Raw genomic sequence first — 20,061 nt, forward strand, 5'->3', positions numbered from 1 at the left:
TATTCATCTTATATCTGGCTATCTCACCAGGTTCTCTTATTAGTTCTACTGTTTGTAACTTGAGTGTCTTGGGTTTCCTAGATGTGCAATCATGTTGCTAGGACCCCTAAAAAAAGGTAAATAATTTGGCAATATTAAATGGTAATACTGAAATCTTGCCTACCTCCTCATTGTAAAATGCAGTTTAAGTAACATACACAAGAAATTAATTACTCAAATGACTGAGACACATTCCTCTCTCTCTGCTATTTCTCAAGTTGCTCCTCATGTTACAGCCCCTGTCCCTGCTCCTTCTCTCCTTCAGCTCCTAAACTGTGCCACCAGTGAGAGGCCCCGGCTTCTGATGGCTGGGTAGTAGGGAAAAGAGATAATCTGGCTCTCACTATACCATTAAATATATATATCCATCCATTCAGATATATACATACATGGCACAAGGCTAGATGCTGAAAAGAATATCAAGAAATCAAGGACATCCAGAAAGACAATCAAATATAAGATATTTATAAGACATGTGAATAAATAACATTATTTCAAATAAAAATGACACATGCTCCAAAACAGGCATAGGTAAAGCATGATTCAAGATTAGAAGAAAAAATAGTTACTTATAGTATAAAAACATACTATTATTATAGATGGAGCTTAGATATATACTACAATAATGCTATAATTTAAATATATTACATATTTAAAAGTTTTGTGGGATTGGCTGAACCTAATTATTACATGTATTATTACTATTCTCTTCGGGGAAAAACCACTTTCAAATAATCCACTTATAAGTAAACTTCTAGCAACATAACTCATATGTTTCTTAAACATCACTTGGACAGACAATGGTAACAGTTCCAAAGTTGTAGTACTGTCAATAAAGGGACATAACAAGAGGAACAGATTATAAGAGTCTGGTTTAACAATGATCTTTCCTGATTACCTCCTGAGAACAAAATTAATTTTATTCAATAAAAAGAAAAAGAAAATAAATTCTTATATGTATCTTAAAATTAAAATTTTATAAATTCAGTTACTAAAAAAATTTCATTATAATGTTTAATAATTCAGTGTTAAAATTAATATAGTTTCTTATAATGCCAAGAATATCATCATAAAAATTTTCACCAGGGTCAAAGTTTTTCATCTTTGAATTTATACAGTATATAATAGCAAAATGCAGCTCTCACATAAACCATAGTTTATTGGTTCATTCAAGCTGTAAAAATATGACTGACATTTCATCTGGTCAACCATCTTAAAGGTTAACTCTTGTTTCCTATTTCAGATTTTATTCTAGGTGAACTGTTCTGGGCAGATTCTATTTATCTATTCTGAACAAACCACAAACTGTTTCATTGCTCACTCTGACTGTTAAGAACATACTGACTTGCTGCCTGCTCTGCTGTTTAATTCATTCATGCTGAGAGTCAGGCATGAAGACAGAATTTTAAATGTGACATTTGCAGGCTGTTAGGTCATTTAAGCTCTGACAACACCAGGGAATTCCTGACATATAACTGGACCTGATTACCAACCACAGATAGGCCACCAAAAGGGGCAAATTTCTGACCATTTTTGGTAATTTCTCATAGAATTTTAATATTCAATTTTAATGTCAATGAAAAGATCTATATAGCCAACATTTTAAAGTAAAAGCCTGTTTCTTTTAATAAACTCAAACTGGAACTTCTAATCAATCCATATCTGCTAAATAAAAATTCTTTTGATTGGCAAAGACATAAGGAAAAACTCATAATAATAATTAACATTCATGAAAATTCTGACAAATTCTGACATTTAAGGGCTTTTAATATTTCCCATAATCTATAGCCTCCGAAAAATCTGGTAAGTCTAAAGGCCATAACTCTCACCAACAGATCACTTTTAAAATTCTTCAATTCTAGTCCAGCAGGGCAGACTTTATATGCTGTCAAAATTACAGTACCAAATCTAAGTTTAAAACCTTACCACACTGCCTTCTTTAAGATTACAGTTATGTAAAAGGGATGATAGAGTCATTAAAACTGGAAATGAAAAAATTACCCACATGACATTTAGAATTATACTTTACAAGAGTTGATAATGGGGTGGGGCAGAGGAAGTAGGGAGAGATTGCTTTTTCATTTTAGCTACTCAAAAAAATTACACCAAATGATATTTTTTCAACTTTTCCTTTGTCACTAACAAGTACCATTTACAATGGTGCAAATGAGCATTCTCTGAAATTAACGCTTGTTGTTAAGTAATGCGCAAAAGATAATTCTGATTCTACCCTGTATTTTATATAAGCAAGAATTCTACTGTTACACAGCAAGTAGCCTTTTAATATTGTGCTTTGAATGAGATTTCCAACTGTAATAGGTGGAGTCTAAATAGGGCTAGATGGCCTGGAATGCCTTTCAGCTATAGCACATTGATTCTGAAAAACCTAACAAAAGCAATTACTTTTCAGAGATTAAAATTATTGTTTCTTTCAAAAGAACAAAATGGAAAGCAAACCTGGTGTATTATCTGAGCTACAGGAAGTTGTTCAGCATATTTCAGAGGTTCCATTAGTTCCTCATCCATCAGGTCTTTCTTATAGCTGGAAAAAAATTAAGAAACACAAAGCCAAGGTAAATATTATTTTTAAATATGCCAAATGTTTAAATATGCCAAATATGAAATATATTAAAAATATATATCTAATATGAGATTCTGAAATAAGCAGTATTTGTCAATAATCTATGAAAAAACACCTAATGACAATTTTTAAATGACATAACCATGAATACATTCAGATTGTATTTAATTACTATTTAATAAGAGTAGCTAACATCACCTAATAGTCTCAGATCCTGTTTTTCACTCTGAGACTTAAAAATGTTTAAGAACTCCATGTTCACTGCATATGCTTTTTATCATAGTATTTAAATAAAGGTCTTCAAAATCTGGCTCCAACCATTCAAGCCTCATCTCCAGCAACTCCTTCTCTATGTCCAAGTCAATAGTTTCAGCCATTCCAACTAGTGGTCACCTGCCCGTGGGCTTGGCATCTCCATGATTCTGAGTTTCTCCACTGTGTTTCCTGTTTGGACCAACCACAACTCCTTCTTTGTTTACTCTTCCTTCAAATATAATAATTTATTTAGATGCATCTAGGTACATTTTTCACCTCCTTGAAGACAAAAATTATGTCTTATTCTTCTTTGTATATCCAATGTTTACCATATAATAAACACTCAATAAATGTTTGCTGAATGAATGTATGAATAAAACAAAGGCAGCAATAACCCTCTGAGAGGTTATTCTACATGGAAAATATTTTCTTTAATATCTATATTTACAACGAGATGCACAGTTGATACAACACACACCTAACAGGGTATAAAACAGTAAAGTGCAGAGTAGGAATAAAAAATAAAATCTCCCCAAATGAAGAGAATTAGAAAAAATATTCTGAAAAAAGTATTGACCCTTTTCAAAATAGCAAATAAACATTAGATTCATTAGACTACAAAACAATAAGACCGAAACACATTTAAACTTTCACTTACCTTTTATTCCTGTAAACTATACATCACCTTATCAACTTAAAATCAAATTTAAAAATTGAAACATTGAATTATCTTGAAAAATAATAAAACAAGACTAGTATATAAGTCTCCAGGGCTGTAGTTAAGAAATTTGATGATGAGAAATCTGGAATCTCTCCCAGTAAAAAGGCAGATATACATATAAGGACAAAATTTTGTATATAAGAGTTTAAGAAACCTCTTAGCTAGGTAAAAGTTTGTGCATACTTTGCAGATTAGCATAAAAATAATTAATTTGGGGGAACTTTGAAGACTCTCACTAATGATGAAAAAAACTGTCTTAAAACATTGTTTTATAGAGAGAGAAAGCAGAACAGTGGTTTCCAGGGGCAAAGGAGGGGAGAAAGGGGAATTACAGTTTAATGGGTAGAATTTCAGTATTAAAAGGTGATAAAAATTCTGGAGATGGTTGGTGGTGATGGTTATAGGATAACGTTAACATACTTAATGCCACTGAACTGTATACTTTAAAATGGTTTAAATGGTCAATTTTATGTTTTGTATATGCTGTGGGCTGAACTGTGTCCCCTCAAAATTCATACATTGAAGCCCTAATGTTGAGTACCTCAGAATGTGACTGTAATTGGAGACAGGATCTTTAAAAAGATGATTAAGGTTAAATGAGGTCATTAGGGTAGGTCCTAACGCAATATGACAGTGTCCTTACAAGAAACTAGGACGCAGAGAAAGACAAAGTAAAGACCATGTGAAGACACCAGGAGAAGATTTGACCATCTATAAGTCAACAAGAGAGGCATTATAAGAAAACAATCCTGCCAGCACCTTGATCTTGGACTTCTAGATTCCATAATTGTGAGGAAATAAATTTCTGTTGCTTAAGCCACTCAGTCTGTGGTACTTTGTTATGGCAGCCCTGGCAAACTAATACAGTATATATTACCACAATTAAAAATAAAATAAATATTCATTGACCAAAAAACCCACAATATTTTTAAATATTTCACAATGTACATTTAAAAAGTCTCTCTACATTTTTAGGTATATAAAACATATACCAAGCAACAAAAGGAAAACAGATATATTGAATATTATCAAAATTTAAAATTTTTGTCCTTCAAAGGACACTACCAAGAAAGTGCAAAAACCCAAAAAATGGGAGAAAATTTTTGTAAATCATATATTTGAAAAGATTTGTATCAAAAATATATTATAGGGACCTAATGAAACTTAAAAGTTTTTGCACAGGAAAGGAAACCATAAACAAGATGAAAAGAGAACCCTCAGAACGGGAGAAAATATTTGCAAATGAAGCAACTGACAAAGGATTAATCTCCAAAATTTTCAAGCAGCTCATGCAGCTCAATATCAAAAAAACAAACAACCAATCCAAAAATGGGCAGAAGACCTAAATACACATTTCTGCAAAGAAGATATACAGATTGCCAACAAACACATGAAAGAACGTTCAACATCATTAATTATTAGAGAAATGCAAATCAAAACTACAATGAGATTTCATCTCACACTGGTCAGAATGGCCATCATCAAAAAATCCACGAACAATAAATGCTGGAGAGGGTGTGGAGAAAAGGGAACCCTCTTGCACTGTTGGTGGGAATGTAAATTGATACAGCCACTATGAAGAACAGTATGAAGGTTCCTTAAAAAACTAAAAATAGAACTACCATACGACCCAGCAATCCCACTACTGAGCATATACCCTGAGAAAACCATAATTCAAAAACAGTCACGTACCACAACGTTCACTGCAGCTCTGTTTACAATAGCCAGGACATGGAAGCTACCTAACTGTCCATCGACAGATGAATGGATAAAGAAGATGTGGCACATATATACAATGGAATATTACTCAGCCATAAAAACAAATGAAATTGAGTTATTTGTAGTGAGGTGGATGGACCTAGAGTCTGTCATACAGAGTGAAGTAAGTCAGAAAGAGAAAAACAAATACTGTATGCTAACACATATATACAGAATCTAAAAAAAAAAAAAAAAAAGGTTCTGAAGAACCTAGGGGCAGGACAGGAATAAAGACGCAGACGTAGTGAGTGGACTTGAGGACACAGGGAGGGGAAGGGTAAGCTGAGACAAAGTGAGAGAGTGGCATGGATATATATACACTACCAAATGTAAAATAGATAGCTAGTGGGAAGCAGCCACAAAGCACAGCAAGATCAGCTTGGTGCTTTGTGACCACCTAGAGGGGTGGGATAGGGAGGGTAAGAGGGAGACGCAAGAGGGAGGAGATATGGGGATATATGTGTATGTATAGCTGATTGACTTTGTTATAAAGCAGAAACTAACACACCATTGTAAAGCAATTATACTCCAATAAAGATGTTAAAATATATACACGTATATATTACAACTCAATAATAAAAAGAGGAATAATTCAATTAAAAAATCTTCCTTCCTCATCAAGGATATTTCTAAGTGAAACTGGCATATTTGAGTTTATTTATTTTTTACTGTGTGTCTGTGAGGGGAAATAATACAATGACTACTCAGTACAGTTTGGTGCTACTGCCTTAATTAAGGAACCAGAAGTTTCCATAAATATCTGCTAAAAAAAATGAGTTCAGGTTAAATCACTGAAGTAATTCTAAGAGTAAATAGAAATATGAAAAACTCTTCTAAAAATATGAAGTAATGATGTATACAATGGAATTCATTTTACTGACAAAATGTCTCTCAATCAATATAAAAGATACAAAAATATTAGAAATCTAGCAATTTGTTTTGACGTTTCTAAAATGCCAAGTAGTTGTTACAAAAAATTTCAAACTCATTCATTTTCCTTATTTTATTTTGTTTTATTTTTTCTGAACCATTTGAAAGTAAGTTGCAGATATCATGACAGTTCACATCCAAACACTTCAGTATGCATCAACCAAGAATTGGTTTGAAATTTTTCTTTTCTTTTTCTGGTCACGCCGCACAGCTTGAGGGATCTTAGTTCCCCAAAAAGGGACCAAACCCGGCCCCAGCAGTGAAAGTGCTGAGTCCTAACCACTGGACCGCTAGGGAATTCCTTTGAAAATTTTCTTAACAACTGCAAGACTTTTTTTTCTTTTTTAAACATCTTTATTGGAGTATAATTGCTTTACAATGGTGTGTTAGTTTCTGCTTTATAACAAAGTGAATCAGCTATACATATACATATATCCCCATATCTCTTCCCTCTTGCGTCTCCCTCCCTCCCACCCTCCCTATCCCACTCCTCTAGGTGGTTACAAAGCACCGAGCTGCTCTCCCTGTGCTATGCGGCTGCTTCCCACTAGCTATCGGTTTTACATTTTGTAGTGTATATATATCCATGCCACTCTCTCACTTTGTCTCAGCTTACCCTTCTCACTCCCTGTGTCTTCAAGTCCATTCTCTAGTAGGTCTGCATCTTTATTCCTGTCCTGCCCCTAGGTTCTTCATGTTTTTGTTTGTTTGTTTTAGATTCCATATATATGTGTTAGTATACAGGATTTGTTTTTCTCTTTCTGACTTACTTCACTCCGTATAACAGACTCTAGGTCCATCCGCCTCACTACACATAACTCAATTTCGTTTCTTTTTATGGCTGAGTAATATTCCATTGTATATATGTGCCACATCTTCTTTATCCATTCGTCTGTTGATGGACACTTAGGTTGCTTCCAGGTCCTGGCTATTATAAATAGAGCTGCAATGAACATTGTGGTACATGACTCTTTTTGAATTATGGTTTTCTCAGGGTATATGTCCAGTAGTGGGATTGCTGGGTCATATGGTAGTTCTATTTGTAGTTTTTTAAGGAACCTCCATACTGTTCTCCATAGTGGCTGTATCAATTTACATTCCCACCAACAGTGCAAGAGGGTTCCCTTTTCTCCACACCGTCTCCAGCATTTATTGTTTGTAGATTTTTTGATGATGGCCATTCTGACTGGTGTGAGGTGCTACCTCATTGTAGTTTTGATTTGAATTTCTCTAATGATTAGTGATGTTGAGCATCCTTTCATGTGTTTGTTGGCTATCTGTATATCTTCTTTGGAGAAATGTCTATTTAGGTCTTCTACCCATTTTTGGATTGGGTTGTTTGTTCTTTTGATATTGAGCTGCATGAACTGCTTGAAAATTTTGGAGATTAATCCTTTGTCAGTTGCTTCATTTGGAAATATTTTCTCCCATTCTGAGGGTTCTCTATTCGTCTTGTGTATGGTTTCCTTTGCTGTGCAAAAGCTTTTAAGTTTCATTAGGTCTCATTTGTTTATTTTTGTTTTTATTTCCAGTTCTCTAGGAGGTGGGTCAAAAAGGATCTTGCTGCAATTTATGTCACAGAGTGTTCTGCCTATGTTTTCCTCTAAGAGTTTTATAGTGTCTGGCCTCACATTTAGGACTTTAATCCATTTTGAGTTTAGTTTTGTGTATGGTGTTAGAGAGTGTTCTACCTTCATTCTTTTACATGTAGCTGTCCAGTTTTCCCGGCACCACTTATTGAAGAGGCTGTCTTTTCTCCATTGTATATTCTTGCCTCCATTATCAAAGATAAGGTGACCATATGTGCGTGGGTTTATCTCTGGGCTTTCTATCTTGTTCTATTGATCTATAGTTCTGTTTTTGTGCCATTACCATATTTTCCTTATGGCTGTAACTTTGTTTTATAGTCTGAAGTCAGGGGCCCTGATTCCTCCAGCTCCGTTTTTCTTTCTCCCTTTTTTGAGTCTTCTCCCTTTTTTGCTTGATGAGTCTGGCTAGTGGTTTATCAATTTTGTGTATCTTCTCCAAGAACCAGCTTTTAGTTTTATTGATCTTTGCTACTGTTTCCTTCATTTCTTTTTCATTTATTTCTGATCTGATCTTTATGATTTCTTTCCTTCTGCTAACTTTGGGGTTTTTTGTTCTTCTTTCCTAATTGCTTTAGGTGTAAGGTTAGGTTGTTTATTTGAGATGTTTCTTGTTTCTTGAGGTAGGACTGTATTGCTATAAACTTCCCTGTTAGAACTGCTTTTGCTGCATGCCATAGGTTTTGGGTCATCGTGTTTTCATTGTCATTTGTATTTAGGTATTTTTTTATTTCCTCTTTGATTTCTTCAGTGATCCCTTGGTTATTAAGTAGTGTATTGTTTAGCCTCCATGTATTTGTATTTTTTACAGATTTTTTTCCTGTAATTGATATCTAGTCTCATAGCATTGTGGTTGGAAAAGATACTTGATACGATTTCAATTGTCTTAAATTTACCAGGGCTTGATTTGTGACCCAAGATATGATTTATCCTGGAGAATGTTCCATGAGCACTTCAGAAGAAAGTGTATTCTGTTGTTTTTGGATGGAATGTCCTAAAAATATCAATTAAGTCCATCTTGTTTAATGTATCATTTAAAGCTTGTGTTTCCTTATTTATTTTCATTTTGGATGATCTGTCCATTGGTGAACGTGGGGTATTAAAGTCCCCTACTATGACTGTGTTCCTGTCGATTTCCCCTCTTATGGCTGTTAGCATTTGCCTTATGTATTGAGGTGCTCCTATGTTGGGTGCATAAATATTTACAGTTGTTATATTTTCTTGGATTGATCCCTTGATCATTATGTTGTGTCCTTCTTTGTCTCTTGTAACAGTCTTTATTTTAAAGTCTATTCTGTCTGATATGAGAATAGCTACTCCAGCTTTCTTTTGATTTCCATCTGCATGGAATATCTTTTTCCATCCCCTCACTTTCAGTCTGCATGTGTTCCTAGGTCTGAAGTGGGTCTCTTGTAGACAGCATATATACAGGTCTTGTTTTTGTATCCATTCAGCCAGTCTATGTCTTTTGGTTGGAGCATTTAATCCATTTACATTTAAGGTAATTATCGATATGTGTGTTCCTATTACCATTTTCTTAATTGTTTGGGGTTTGTTATTGTAGGTCTTTTCCTTCTCTTGTGTTTCCTGCCTAGAGAAGTTCCCTTAGCATTTGTTGTAAAGCTGGTTTGATGGTGAATTCTCTTAGCTTTTGCTTGTCTGTAAAGGTTTTTATTTCTCCATCGAATCTGAATGAGATCCTTGCTGGGTAGAGTAATCTTGGTTGTAGCTTCTTCCTTTTCATCACTTTAAATATGTCCTGCCACTCCCTTCTGGCTTGCAGAGTTTCTGCTGAAAGATCAGCTGTTAACCTTATGGGGATTCCCTTGTATGTTATTTGTTGCTTTTCCCTTGGTGCTTTTAATATTTTTTCTTTGTATTTAATTTTTGAGAGTTTGATTAATATGTGTCTTTGCGTGTTTCTCCTTGGATTTATCCTGTATGGGACTCTGTGCTTCACAGACTTGGTTAACTATTTCCTTTCCCATATTAGGGAAGTTTTCAACTATAATCTCTTCAAATATTTTCTCAGTCCCTTTCTTTTTCTCTTCTTCTTCTGGGACCCCTATAATTCAAATGTTGGTGCATTTATGTTGTCCCAGAGGTCTCTGAGACTGTCCTCAATTCTTTTCATTCTTTTTTCTTTATTCTGCAGTAGTTATTTTCACTATTTTATCTTCCAGGTCACTTATCCATTCTCTGCCTCAGTTATTCTGCTATTGATTCCTTCTAGAGAATTTTTAATTTCATTTATTGTGTTGTTCATCATTGTTTGTTGGCTCTTTACTTCTTCTAGGTTCTTTTAAACTTCTCTTGTATTTTCTCCATTCTATTTCCAAGATTTTGGATCATCCTTACTATCATTACTCTGAATTCTTTTTCAGGTAGACTGCCTATTTCCTCTTCATTTGTTTGGTCTGGTGGGTTTTTACCTTGCTCCTTCATCTGCTGTACATTTCTCTGTCTTCTCATTTTGTTTAACTTACTGTGTTTGGGGTCTCCTTTTCGCAGGCTGCAGGTTAGTAGTTCCTGTTGTTTTTGGTATCTGCCCCCAGAGGCTAAGGTTGGTTAGGTGGGTTGTGTAGGCTTCCTGGTAGAGGGGACTGGTGCCTGTGTTCTGGAGGATGAGGCTGGATCTTGTCTTTCTGGTGGATAGGTCCGTGTCTGGTGGTCTGTTTTGGGGTGTCTGTGACCTGATTATGATTTCAGGCAGCCTCTCTGCTAATGGGTGTGGTCATGTTCCTGTCTTGCTAGTTGTCTGGCACAGGACGTCCAGCACTGTAGCTTGCTGGTCATTGAGTGGAGCTGGGTCTTTGCATTGAGATGGAGATCTCTGGGAGAGCTTTCGCCGTTTAATATTACGTGGAGCCAGGAGGTCTCTGGTAGACCAATGTCCTGAACTCAGCTCTCCCACCTCAGAAGCACAGGCCTGACACCCGGCCGGAGCACCAAGACCCTGTCAGCCACATGGCTCAGAAGAAAAGGGAAGGGAAAGGGAAAGGGAAAGGGAAGGGAAGGGAAGGGAAGGGAAGGGAAGGGAAGGGAAGGGAAGGGAAGGGAAGGGAAGGGAAGGCAAGGCAAGGCAAGGCAAGGCAAGGCAAGGCAAGGCAAGGCAAGGCAAGGCAAGGCAAGGCAAGGAAAGGCAAGGCAAGGCAAGGCAAGGCAAGGAAAGGCAAGGGAAGGAGGAAGGAAGGAAGGAAGAAAAAGTTATTAAAATGAAAAATAATTATTAAAAATTTAAAAATTAATTAAAAAAAGAAAAAAAAAGAAAGAAAGAAGAGAGCAACCAAACAAAAAAACAAATCCACCAATGATAACAAGTGCTAAAAACTATACTAAAAAAAAAAAAAAAAGACAGACAGAACCCTAGGACAAATTGTAAAAGCAAAGTTATACAGACAAAATCACACAAAGAAGCATACACATACACACTGACAAAAAGAGAAAAAGGAAAAAGATATCATTGCTCCCAAAATCCACCGCCTCAGTTTTGGATGATTTGCTGTCTATTCAGGTATGCCACAGATGCAGGGTACATCAAGTTGACTGCGGAGATTTAATCCGCTCCTCCTGAGGCTGCTGGGAGAGATTTCCCTTTCTCTTCTTTGTTCGCACAGCTCCCGGGGTTCAGCTTTGGATTTGACCTCGCCTCTGTGTGTAGGTTGCCTGAGGGCATCTGTTCTTCGCTCAGACGGGATGGGGTTAAAGTAGCAGCTAATTCGGGGGCTCTGGCTCACTCACGCCGGGCGCAGGGAGGGGTACGGAATGCAGGGCGAGACTGCGGCAGCAGAGGCCAGCATGACGTTGCACCAGCCTGAGGCGCGCCGTGCGTTCTCCCGGGGAAGTTGTCCCTGGATCACGGGACGCTGGCAGTGGCGGGCTGCACATGCTCCCGGGAGGGGCGGTGTGGAGAGTGACCTGTGCTCACACAGGCTTCTTGATGGCTGCAGCAGCAGCCTTAGTGTCTCATGCCCATCTCTGGGGTGCGCGCTGATAGCCGCGGCTCGCGCCTGTCTCTGGAGCTCGTTTAGGCGGTGCTCTGAATCTCCTCTCCTCACGCACCCTGAAACAATGGTCTCTTGCCTCTTAGGCAGTTCCAGACTTTTTTCAGGACTCCCTCCTGGCTAGCTGTGGTGCACTAGCCCCCTTCAGGCTGTGCTCACGCCGCCAACCCCAGTCCTCTCCCTGGGATCCGACCTCCAAAGCCTGAGCCTCAGCTCCCAGCCACCACCCCGGCATGTGAGCAGACAAGCCTCTCAGGCTGGTGAGTGCTGGTTGGCACCGATCCTCTGTGCGGGAATCTCTCCGCTTTGCCCTCCGCACCCCTGTGGCTGCGCTCTCCTCCGTGGCTCCGAAGCTTCCCCCCCCGACACCCGCAGTCTCCGCCCACGAAGGGGCTTCTAGTGTGCGGAAACCTTTCCTCCTTCACAGCTCCCTCCCACTGGTGAAGGTCCTGTCCCTATTCTTTTGTCTCTGTTTTTTCTTTTGCCCTACCCAGGTACGTGGGGAGTTTCTTGTCTTTTGGGAGGCCTGAGGTCTTCTGCCAGTGTTCAGTAGGTGTTCTGTAGGAGTTGTTCCACATGTAGATGTATTTCTGATGTGTTTGTGGGGAGGAGGGCGATCCCCACATCTCACTCTTCCACCATCTTGAAGGTCTACCTCTGCAGGACTTTTTAAAAAAATTCACTCAAAGTGTAATTCACAAATAATCTTGGGTATCACTAGGGACTTCGGAGTTTTTTACTTATTCAATGTCCCACAACAAATAAATTACTCATTTTGAATTTCTTGAAAATGTCCATCATTTTCTTGCCGTGTTTCTAAAAGGTATGATGTCAAACTGATTTTCTTTCCACTTTAATTATTTTCATTTTTAATTTATTTTAACAATAAAACTATTTTTTGGCCTGGAGGCTCTGGTGGTCTTTTCTTTTCCTTTTATTTTAAGGTCTAATACTAGGATATAGGATATAGCTAAGAGTCAATTGTTCTAGATCAGTCAGTTCCCCCAGGCATATAGAAGCCCTTTCAATATGGAAATTCACGTCTCCTTTTATTTTAGAAAAGTTTGTTTTATTATAATTTTAAGTATTATTTCTGTTCATTTTCCATTTGTTTTTCTAGTTCAAGCTCTTGAACTAAATATATTGGATTTTCTCTATCACTTTTCTCTCTGATCTTTTTATCTGTCTTATTTCAATTTCACTTTCTTGACCTTTTCATTTCTATTCTTTATGTCTTTTACGGAACTTCTGGTAATATCTATCTTTCCTTGGGTACCTTGTAATTTAGTTTTCATTTCTGAAATGGTTTTTGACTTTTTTTGTTGATTTCCTTTCCAGAGTTCAGTCAGCTCCTATTTCATACATCTTCCTGTTCATTGTCCATTTCAATTTTGAGTTTTGGAGTGTCCTTTCATAATGCAATTGCTTGGTTAATACAGGTTATTAACAGGTTAATACAGGTTTTATTCATGTTCAAGTATTGTGTCTTAGTTTTTCTTTTTTTGTGGCTTTTCTTTTCTTTCTTTTTATTTTTCCTTTCATTCTATGTGTGTGTAAGTGTGCTGAGAAGATTTGGTTTTAATTTTCTGTTTTCTTATAGTAACTCTGTATGGATGCTGGCTTCTTTTTCTGTTGAAGATTATTTGCACTGGTTTTTTTCAGAATCAGCAATAGTAAGCTATCTTGTGAAGAGGGGAAGAACAGAGATAAGTTGGCTTATTAGGTTTCTCTCAGTTCAATAGCACCCTCCTCTGTGGCTACAATGAAGTGTAGATTCTTTAATAAATGGTACTTTTTGTGGCAGTGGTGGGAACAGAATTTGTCTGTTTTTTGTTTTTCCATTTTTCTTATTTCCCTTGGTCCTTTATCTTCAGCTGCTTCTTTCTTTCCCTTCACTACCAAGCATCCAAGGGACACGCCCTCCCTCCTTGCAAGGTATCTTCCATTCCTTCAGAATTAATTTCCCAAGACTGTCACCTAAGTCACCCACACTTTCGAAGCCCCATCTCTTCTATCTTCAGTAGCTATGGCTCTGATCAAGTAGTCCATGTTTACAGCATAATTCAGAAACTGAGAAAACTACCAATGTTAATTTCAATTTATATATGTCTGCCATCCTAAGGGAATCTGAATTTTTCTCCTGCAAAATCGTAAAGTTCTCTCTTAAAGCCACCCATTATTCCTTTCATTTAACATTTTGAATTCTTCCTAAAAGGATGTACTTTTTCTATTATCTCTTTCCAAGATCCTTCACTAAGACACACTACTTAAATAATTTAACAAGAGAGTAGTTTCTGCATGCAAAAGGCTGTATATTCCTTTTCTTACTTTACTGTTTCTTTTTTAAAAAACTGTGCTCTTGAAGAAAACAGTAATAAATGGAATGGAATTTGCTTATACTATGGAAGGATTCTGGATCCAATACAGTGATGCTACCATCTTAAATCAAAATGCAAATCCTCTGCATAAGTAAATAAAATACTGCTGGCAAAATTCTGAAACCTGTGAAGTTAGTCTTTACAAACGCTCGTTTCTGTGTTCTTTTTACTCTTTCATACATGCTCAGTGCCCTCAAAAATCTTCCTCCTCTGTGCTGTCCAAGCAGTCCTACCATAATACTGTAAAATTATTTATGGTACCCATATAGAAGGTCATCTCTGATTCAGAAACAGATGAAGTTTTTATTCCATATTGCCATATTGAGATTAGATTATTCATGTATAAAATGACCTAGCTTACTGTGGGCAGAAGACCAAAGCATCTTTTCAAACACTAGAAATATACCCAACAAAAAGAACAGGAAGACAGACACATTGTGCTATGCCAAATACAAACTAAAAATTAAGAACATCAACAAATAATTCAAGACACATGATGTAGGGTAATCCAAAGTCATTAGGAAGGAATTCTCTAAACATATCAAAAATAGGAAGAGAGCCAAAGTTAGTGTTACTTCTTGAACTTGATAGCTTAAAAGAATTATTTGAAACTAAAAGTATATAAAGAAACCAGTTAATTTAATATAATCTTGTTGGGGAAAACAAGGATAGAAAAATTTCCACTCCTAAACTACATTAAAAAAAATGCCCAAGCATTCATCTAATTGACAACACATATTGTAATGTAAGATATAGTTGACAAACCTGCAACCCTATGACATTCCTGAAAGTTTAAAGACACTCTAAGGGAAAAAAACAACTCAAATTTATTGGTCAATAGAGACATACACAAAATGCTATTACAACTCCAAAAATGTCCCAAGCATCACCAAAGATTATTTTTGTGAAGAGATAGGTTATATAGAAATGAGACAACAATCTAATGCATCATCTTCCTTGAAATGAGATTCCCCTCCCAAACTCATAGCATCACCATTCTTCTAATTGTCAAACTAAAAATTTGTAAGCAAAGATATTAAAACATAACCTTGGCTATTATCTACTTTGAAGAAGCACAAGGAAGATGATGAGCTGGGGAAATTAGACATAATTTGAGATAGAGAACAGAAAGTTAACTCCCAAGAGAATTAATGTTACATTAACTTATGGCCCAACTGTTGAAATACATCTTATTTACCATCAGCTTGCAGTGAGGTATAAAGATGCACACACCAGTTAAAAAAGAATATCTCTCAAGCAATTCAGTAAAGTGAATATAATAAAATCCCAGAAAACCAAGCTCTAGTTCTCATTGAAGGATCTCTTGTCTGGTAGAAGTTGTAGGCAGGCTTTCTGAAAGTTCCCAAACCAGCAAATGTGTATATATAAGGAATTATCTTTGTAGAGTCAGACAATTCTAAGATAACAGTGGGTAGTCAAAGGAAAACCTGTCAACTTTACTGAGCACTCACCCTGTATTAGACAATCTAGTAGGTACATATAACAAGTTATATATGTGTGTTGTTTAGTCATTTTATTTTGCTTACATATATATCTATGTATACATGAAAAACATGTAGAATATTCATAGTTTCATTAATAAATTATATTCTATATACAAATATATACAATGAAAATATGTAAATACATACAAAATTGACAAAGAACTCACATAATTCAACATCAAAAAAACAAACAACCTGATTAAAAAATGGGCAGAGGACCTGAACAGACATTTTTCCAGAGACATACAGAGAGCCAACAGACACATGAAAAGATGCTAAACATCACTAATCATCAGGTAAAGCCAACTCAAAACCATAATGAGATATCACCTCACACCTGTCAGAATGGCTATTATCAAAAAGACAACAAATAACAAGTGCTGGCCAGTATGTGGAGAAAAGGAAACCCTGGTGCACTGTTGGTGGGAATGTAAATTGGTACAGCCACTGTGGAAAACAGTATGGAGGTGCCTCAAAAAAATTGAAAGTAGAACTACCACACAATCCAGCAATTCCACTTCTGGGTATTCATCGGAAGAAAACAAAAACACTAATTTGAAAAGACATATGCATCTCTATGTTCACTGCAGCATTGTTTACAATGGCCAAGATATGGAAACAACCTAAGTGTCCATCGATAGATGAATGGACAAAGATGGGGGGGGGGTGTACATGTGTGTGTGTGTGTGTGTATACACACACACACAGTAGAATATTACTCAGCCAAATAAAAAAGAATAAAATCTTGCCATTTTGCCACAACAAGGATGAAGCTGGAGGGTATTATGCTAAGAAAATAAGTCAGAGAAAAACAAATACTGTATGATTTCACTTACATATGGAATCTAAAAAACAAAACAAATAAACAAACATAACAAAACAGAAACAGAGTCACAGATACAGAGAACAAACAGGTGGTTGCCAGAGGGGAGGAGGTGGGGGGATGAGCGAAATAGGTGAGGGAGATTAAGAAGTACAAACTTCCGGTTACAGAATAAATGAGTCACAGGGATTAAATGTACAGTGTGGGAAATATAGTCAATAACAATGGTGACAGATGGTAAACAGACTAATTGTGGTGATCATTTTGTAATGTATAGAGATATCAAATCACTATGTTGTACACCAGGAATTAACATAGTCTTATAGGTCAATTATACTTCAAACTCATAGAAAAAGTGATCAGATTGGTGATTACCAGAGGCTGGGGTAGAGAGTGGGGGAATTGGATAAAGGTGCTCAAAAGGTACAAACCTCTAGTTACAAAACTCTGTTAACCTCTAGTTAACACTGCTATATGTTATATGTGAAAGTCAGGAGAGTAAATCCTAAGAGTTCTCATCACAAAGAAAAACATATTTTTTCTTTATCTATTCTTTTCTACCTATATGAGATGATGGATGTTCACTAAACAATGTGGTAAAGTCAAATCATTATGCCTTAAATTTACACAGTGCTGTATGTAAATTATATTTCAATAAAACTGTAAGGGGAAAAAAGGCCCAGCAAAAAATAAATAAATAAATAAATAATATGTATAATTCAGCCACTTTTTTTTTTCATTTAATATGTTTTTGAGATCCAAGCATCTCAATATGATTACCAATCTAGCTCATTACTGTTAATAGCTATATGGTATAATATGAAAATGCTCCATTTTATTTAGACATTCCATTATGGATGGATATCTGCTTTCATTTACTTATTACTAGAAATAGTGTTGCAAAAAATATCCTTCCAGGCTACTTTGTCTACATGTGCAAGAGATGCTCTATAACGGGCAAACCATAGCCCACAGGCCAAATCTGGCCTATCATCTGTTTCTGTATGTCCAGTAAGCTAAGAATGGTTTTTACATTTTTTTAATGGTTACAAAAACAAATCAAAGGGAGAATAATATTTCATAACAAATGAAACTTATATAAAATCCAAATTTCAGTGTCTGTAAATAAAGCTTTACTTGACCCCATTCATTTGTTAATGTATTATCCATGACTTCTTCTGCACTACAGTAGCAAGAGTATTTGCAACTGAGGCCATTTGACCTACAAAGGCTATGATGTTTACTAGCTGGCCTTTTACAGAAGAAGTTTGCCAACCCCTGTTCTAGAGTAATTATTTAGAAGTAGACTTGCAGGGTCATAAGTTATTATGCACATTTTAAATTTTGCTAGTAACAACCAAATTACTATCCAAAGGGGCTGCATCAATTTATACTGCCACCAGAAATGTGCAAGTTCCCATTTCCCTCTTCGCCACTTAAGTTTCTACAAGAAACAGTATCTCATTGTTTTAATTTCCATTTCCCTTTTAAACATATACTTGAATGGTCACTGGACATGAGTCTTTCTTCTTTTCCAAACTGTATTTCCTTTGGTCATTTTTCTATTGGATTGTCTTGAAAAAAAAAAAAAATCAATGTGCAGAGTTATACTATTTGGATAGAAATTCTTTGACATACATGTTGCAAATAATTTCACCCAGAGTTTCTCTTTTAACTTTGTATTTTTTTCTTTTTTACTATATATAGTATTTTAATTTTGTTGCAGTAAGCTTTATTAATCTTTTCTTAGCTATGTTTTATATGACATCTTTCCCCACTCCTATTTCCCAACTCTTATTAAGTTTAATAATTATTAAATGGTAGATTCTCTTAGATTTCCTATTACATGGTCTGTAAAAAAACAGGGAAAGTTTGCCTCTTCCTGGTTCTTATGCCTCCTATTTTTCCCTTGTCTTCTCGCATTAGTTGGGACTTCTTGTGCAATGATGAATAGATGGAAATATAATATGCATCCTTATCGCATCTGACTTTCATTGAGATGCTGCTAAAGATACACCCTAAAGTATAATGTTTTCTGCTCGCTTTAGATACATGGCCTTCATTAAGTCAAGGCAGCTTTCTTTTATTTCTAGTTTGCTAAGCCATGTTGCTTTTTTCCATCATTAATGATTGATAAATTTTAGTCAGACGCTTTCTCTCATCTACTGAAACAATTACAAAATATTTCTCATTTAATGTAGTGATATGATGAAATACATTAATATATTTTCTAACCCTAAATCATTCCTGCAATTTTAAGATAACTTCTATTTGGTCATGAAGTATTTTTATTTTTACATTACTGGATTTGATTTGGATTTTATTTAAGATTTGTACATCTGTGATCATAAAGAGGTTGGCTCTATTATTTTTTCATACTCTCCTTGTCTAGTTTTGGTTTCAAAATCAACTAGTTCCATCAAATGAGTTAGGCAGCATGCTTTCTTTGTTTATTCTGTTCGTATGTCAGCTCCACATGTTTGGTAAATGTCACAGGTAAAAACTATCTAAGCCTACTGCTGTTTGAAGTTTGTTGACAGAAGGTACATATTTTTTACAACTGATAAAAAAGCAAATTCTTTTACTTGAAGGCTTATTTCTTTTACTTACTTTTTTCCTAAATCCCTGGTAAGTATTACTTCAGCCACATTCCAAGTGATTTTTATAGCCTTATATAGAAAATGCATCATGTAAACAGCATATTTTGGGGTTTTGTTTTGAATTTAGTATGACGACCTTACTCTTTCACAGAGGGTATTTGGTCTAATTATATTTAATTTAGTGACTGATACAACTGGATTTATTATTACTATCTATTTTCTATTTCCCATCTATTTGATGTGCCTTTTTCTTTTGAATTAACCAAATATTTTATTAATCCTTTTTTTCTCTATTAACATGGTAATTACACATATATTTACCATTATTATAGTGGTTACCTTGGACATTATAACATCAAACTTTGACTTGTTAATCTAATCAAATGTATCACATTTATCATTTCTCCAATAAGAACAGTACTTTGCAACACTTTGATTCCATTTATCCTAACTCTGCCTTTTGCACTGTTGTTGTCATATATTTCAATTATACAAATATTGTTTAACTCAACATGAGATTATTTTTGTTTTTTGCCCCATTAATATTCAATTATCTTAAATAATACATATGCCTATTCTGGTCCTCTTCATTCCTTACTGAATTTCTGTGTTTCCCATTAGGATCATTTTATTTCTGGCTGAAGAACTCCATTTAGCTTTTATTTTAGTTCAGGTGCACTGGCAACAAATTGTTTTGTTTGTCTGAAAACATCTTTATTTCACCTTCATTTTTGGAAGATATTTTTGCTGTGTATAGGATTATAGGTTACAAGTTTTCTTTCTTTCAGCACTGTAAACATGTCATTCTACTGTTGTATGGCTTCCACTGTTTATGTCAGTATTAAAGGTACTGTGCATTTTCTTCTCTGGTGGGCTTTTAA

General features: G+C 35.7%; 1 protein-coding gene across 1 annotated transcript in view; it reads right to left on the reverse strand.

The window, feature by feature from the left end:
• Positions 1-20,061, reverse strand: part of PIGK (phosphatidylinositol glycan anchor biosynthesis class K) — a 134,965-nt gene that overhangs the window by 32,428 nt on the left and 82,476 nt on the right. The window contains exon 10 of the mRNA XM_036859284.1: positions 2,497-2,581. Within this exon, the coding sequence (XP_036715179.1) occupies positions 2,497-2,581 (85 nt within the window). The remainder of the gene's footprint in view (positions 1-2,496; positions 2,582-20,061) is intronic.

Source organism: Balaenoptera musculus, chromosome 1 (genome assembly GCF_009873245.2).
Source record: "Balaenoptera musculus isolate JJ_BM4_2016_0621 chromosome 1, mBalMus1.pri.v3, whole genome shotgun sequence".
NCBI lineage: Eukaryota > Metazoa > Chordata > Mammalia > Artiodactyla > Balaenopteridae > Balaenoptera > Balaenoptera musculus.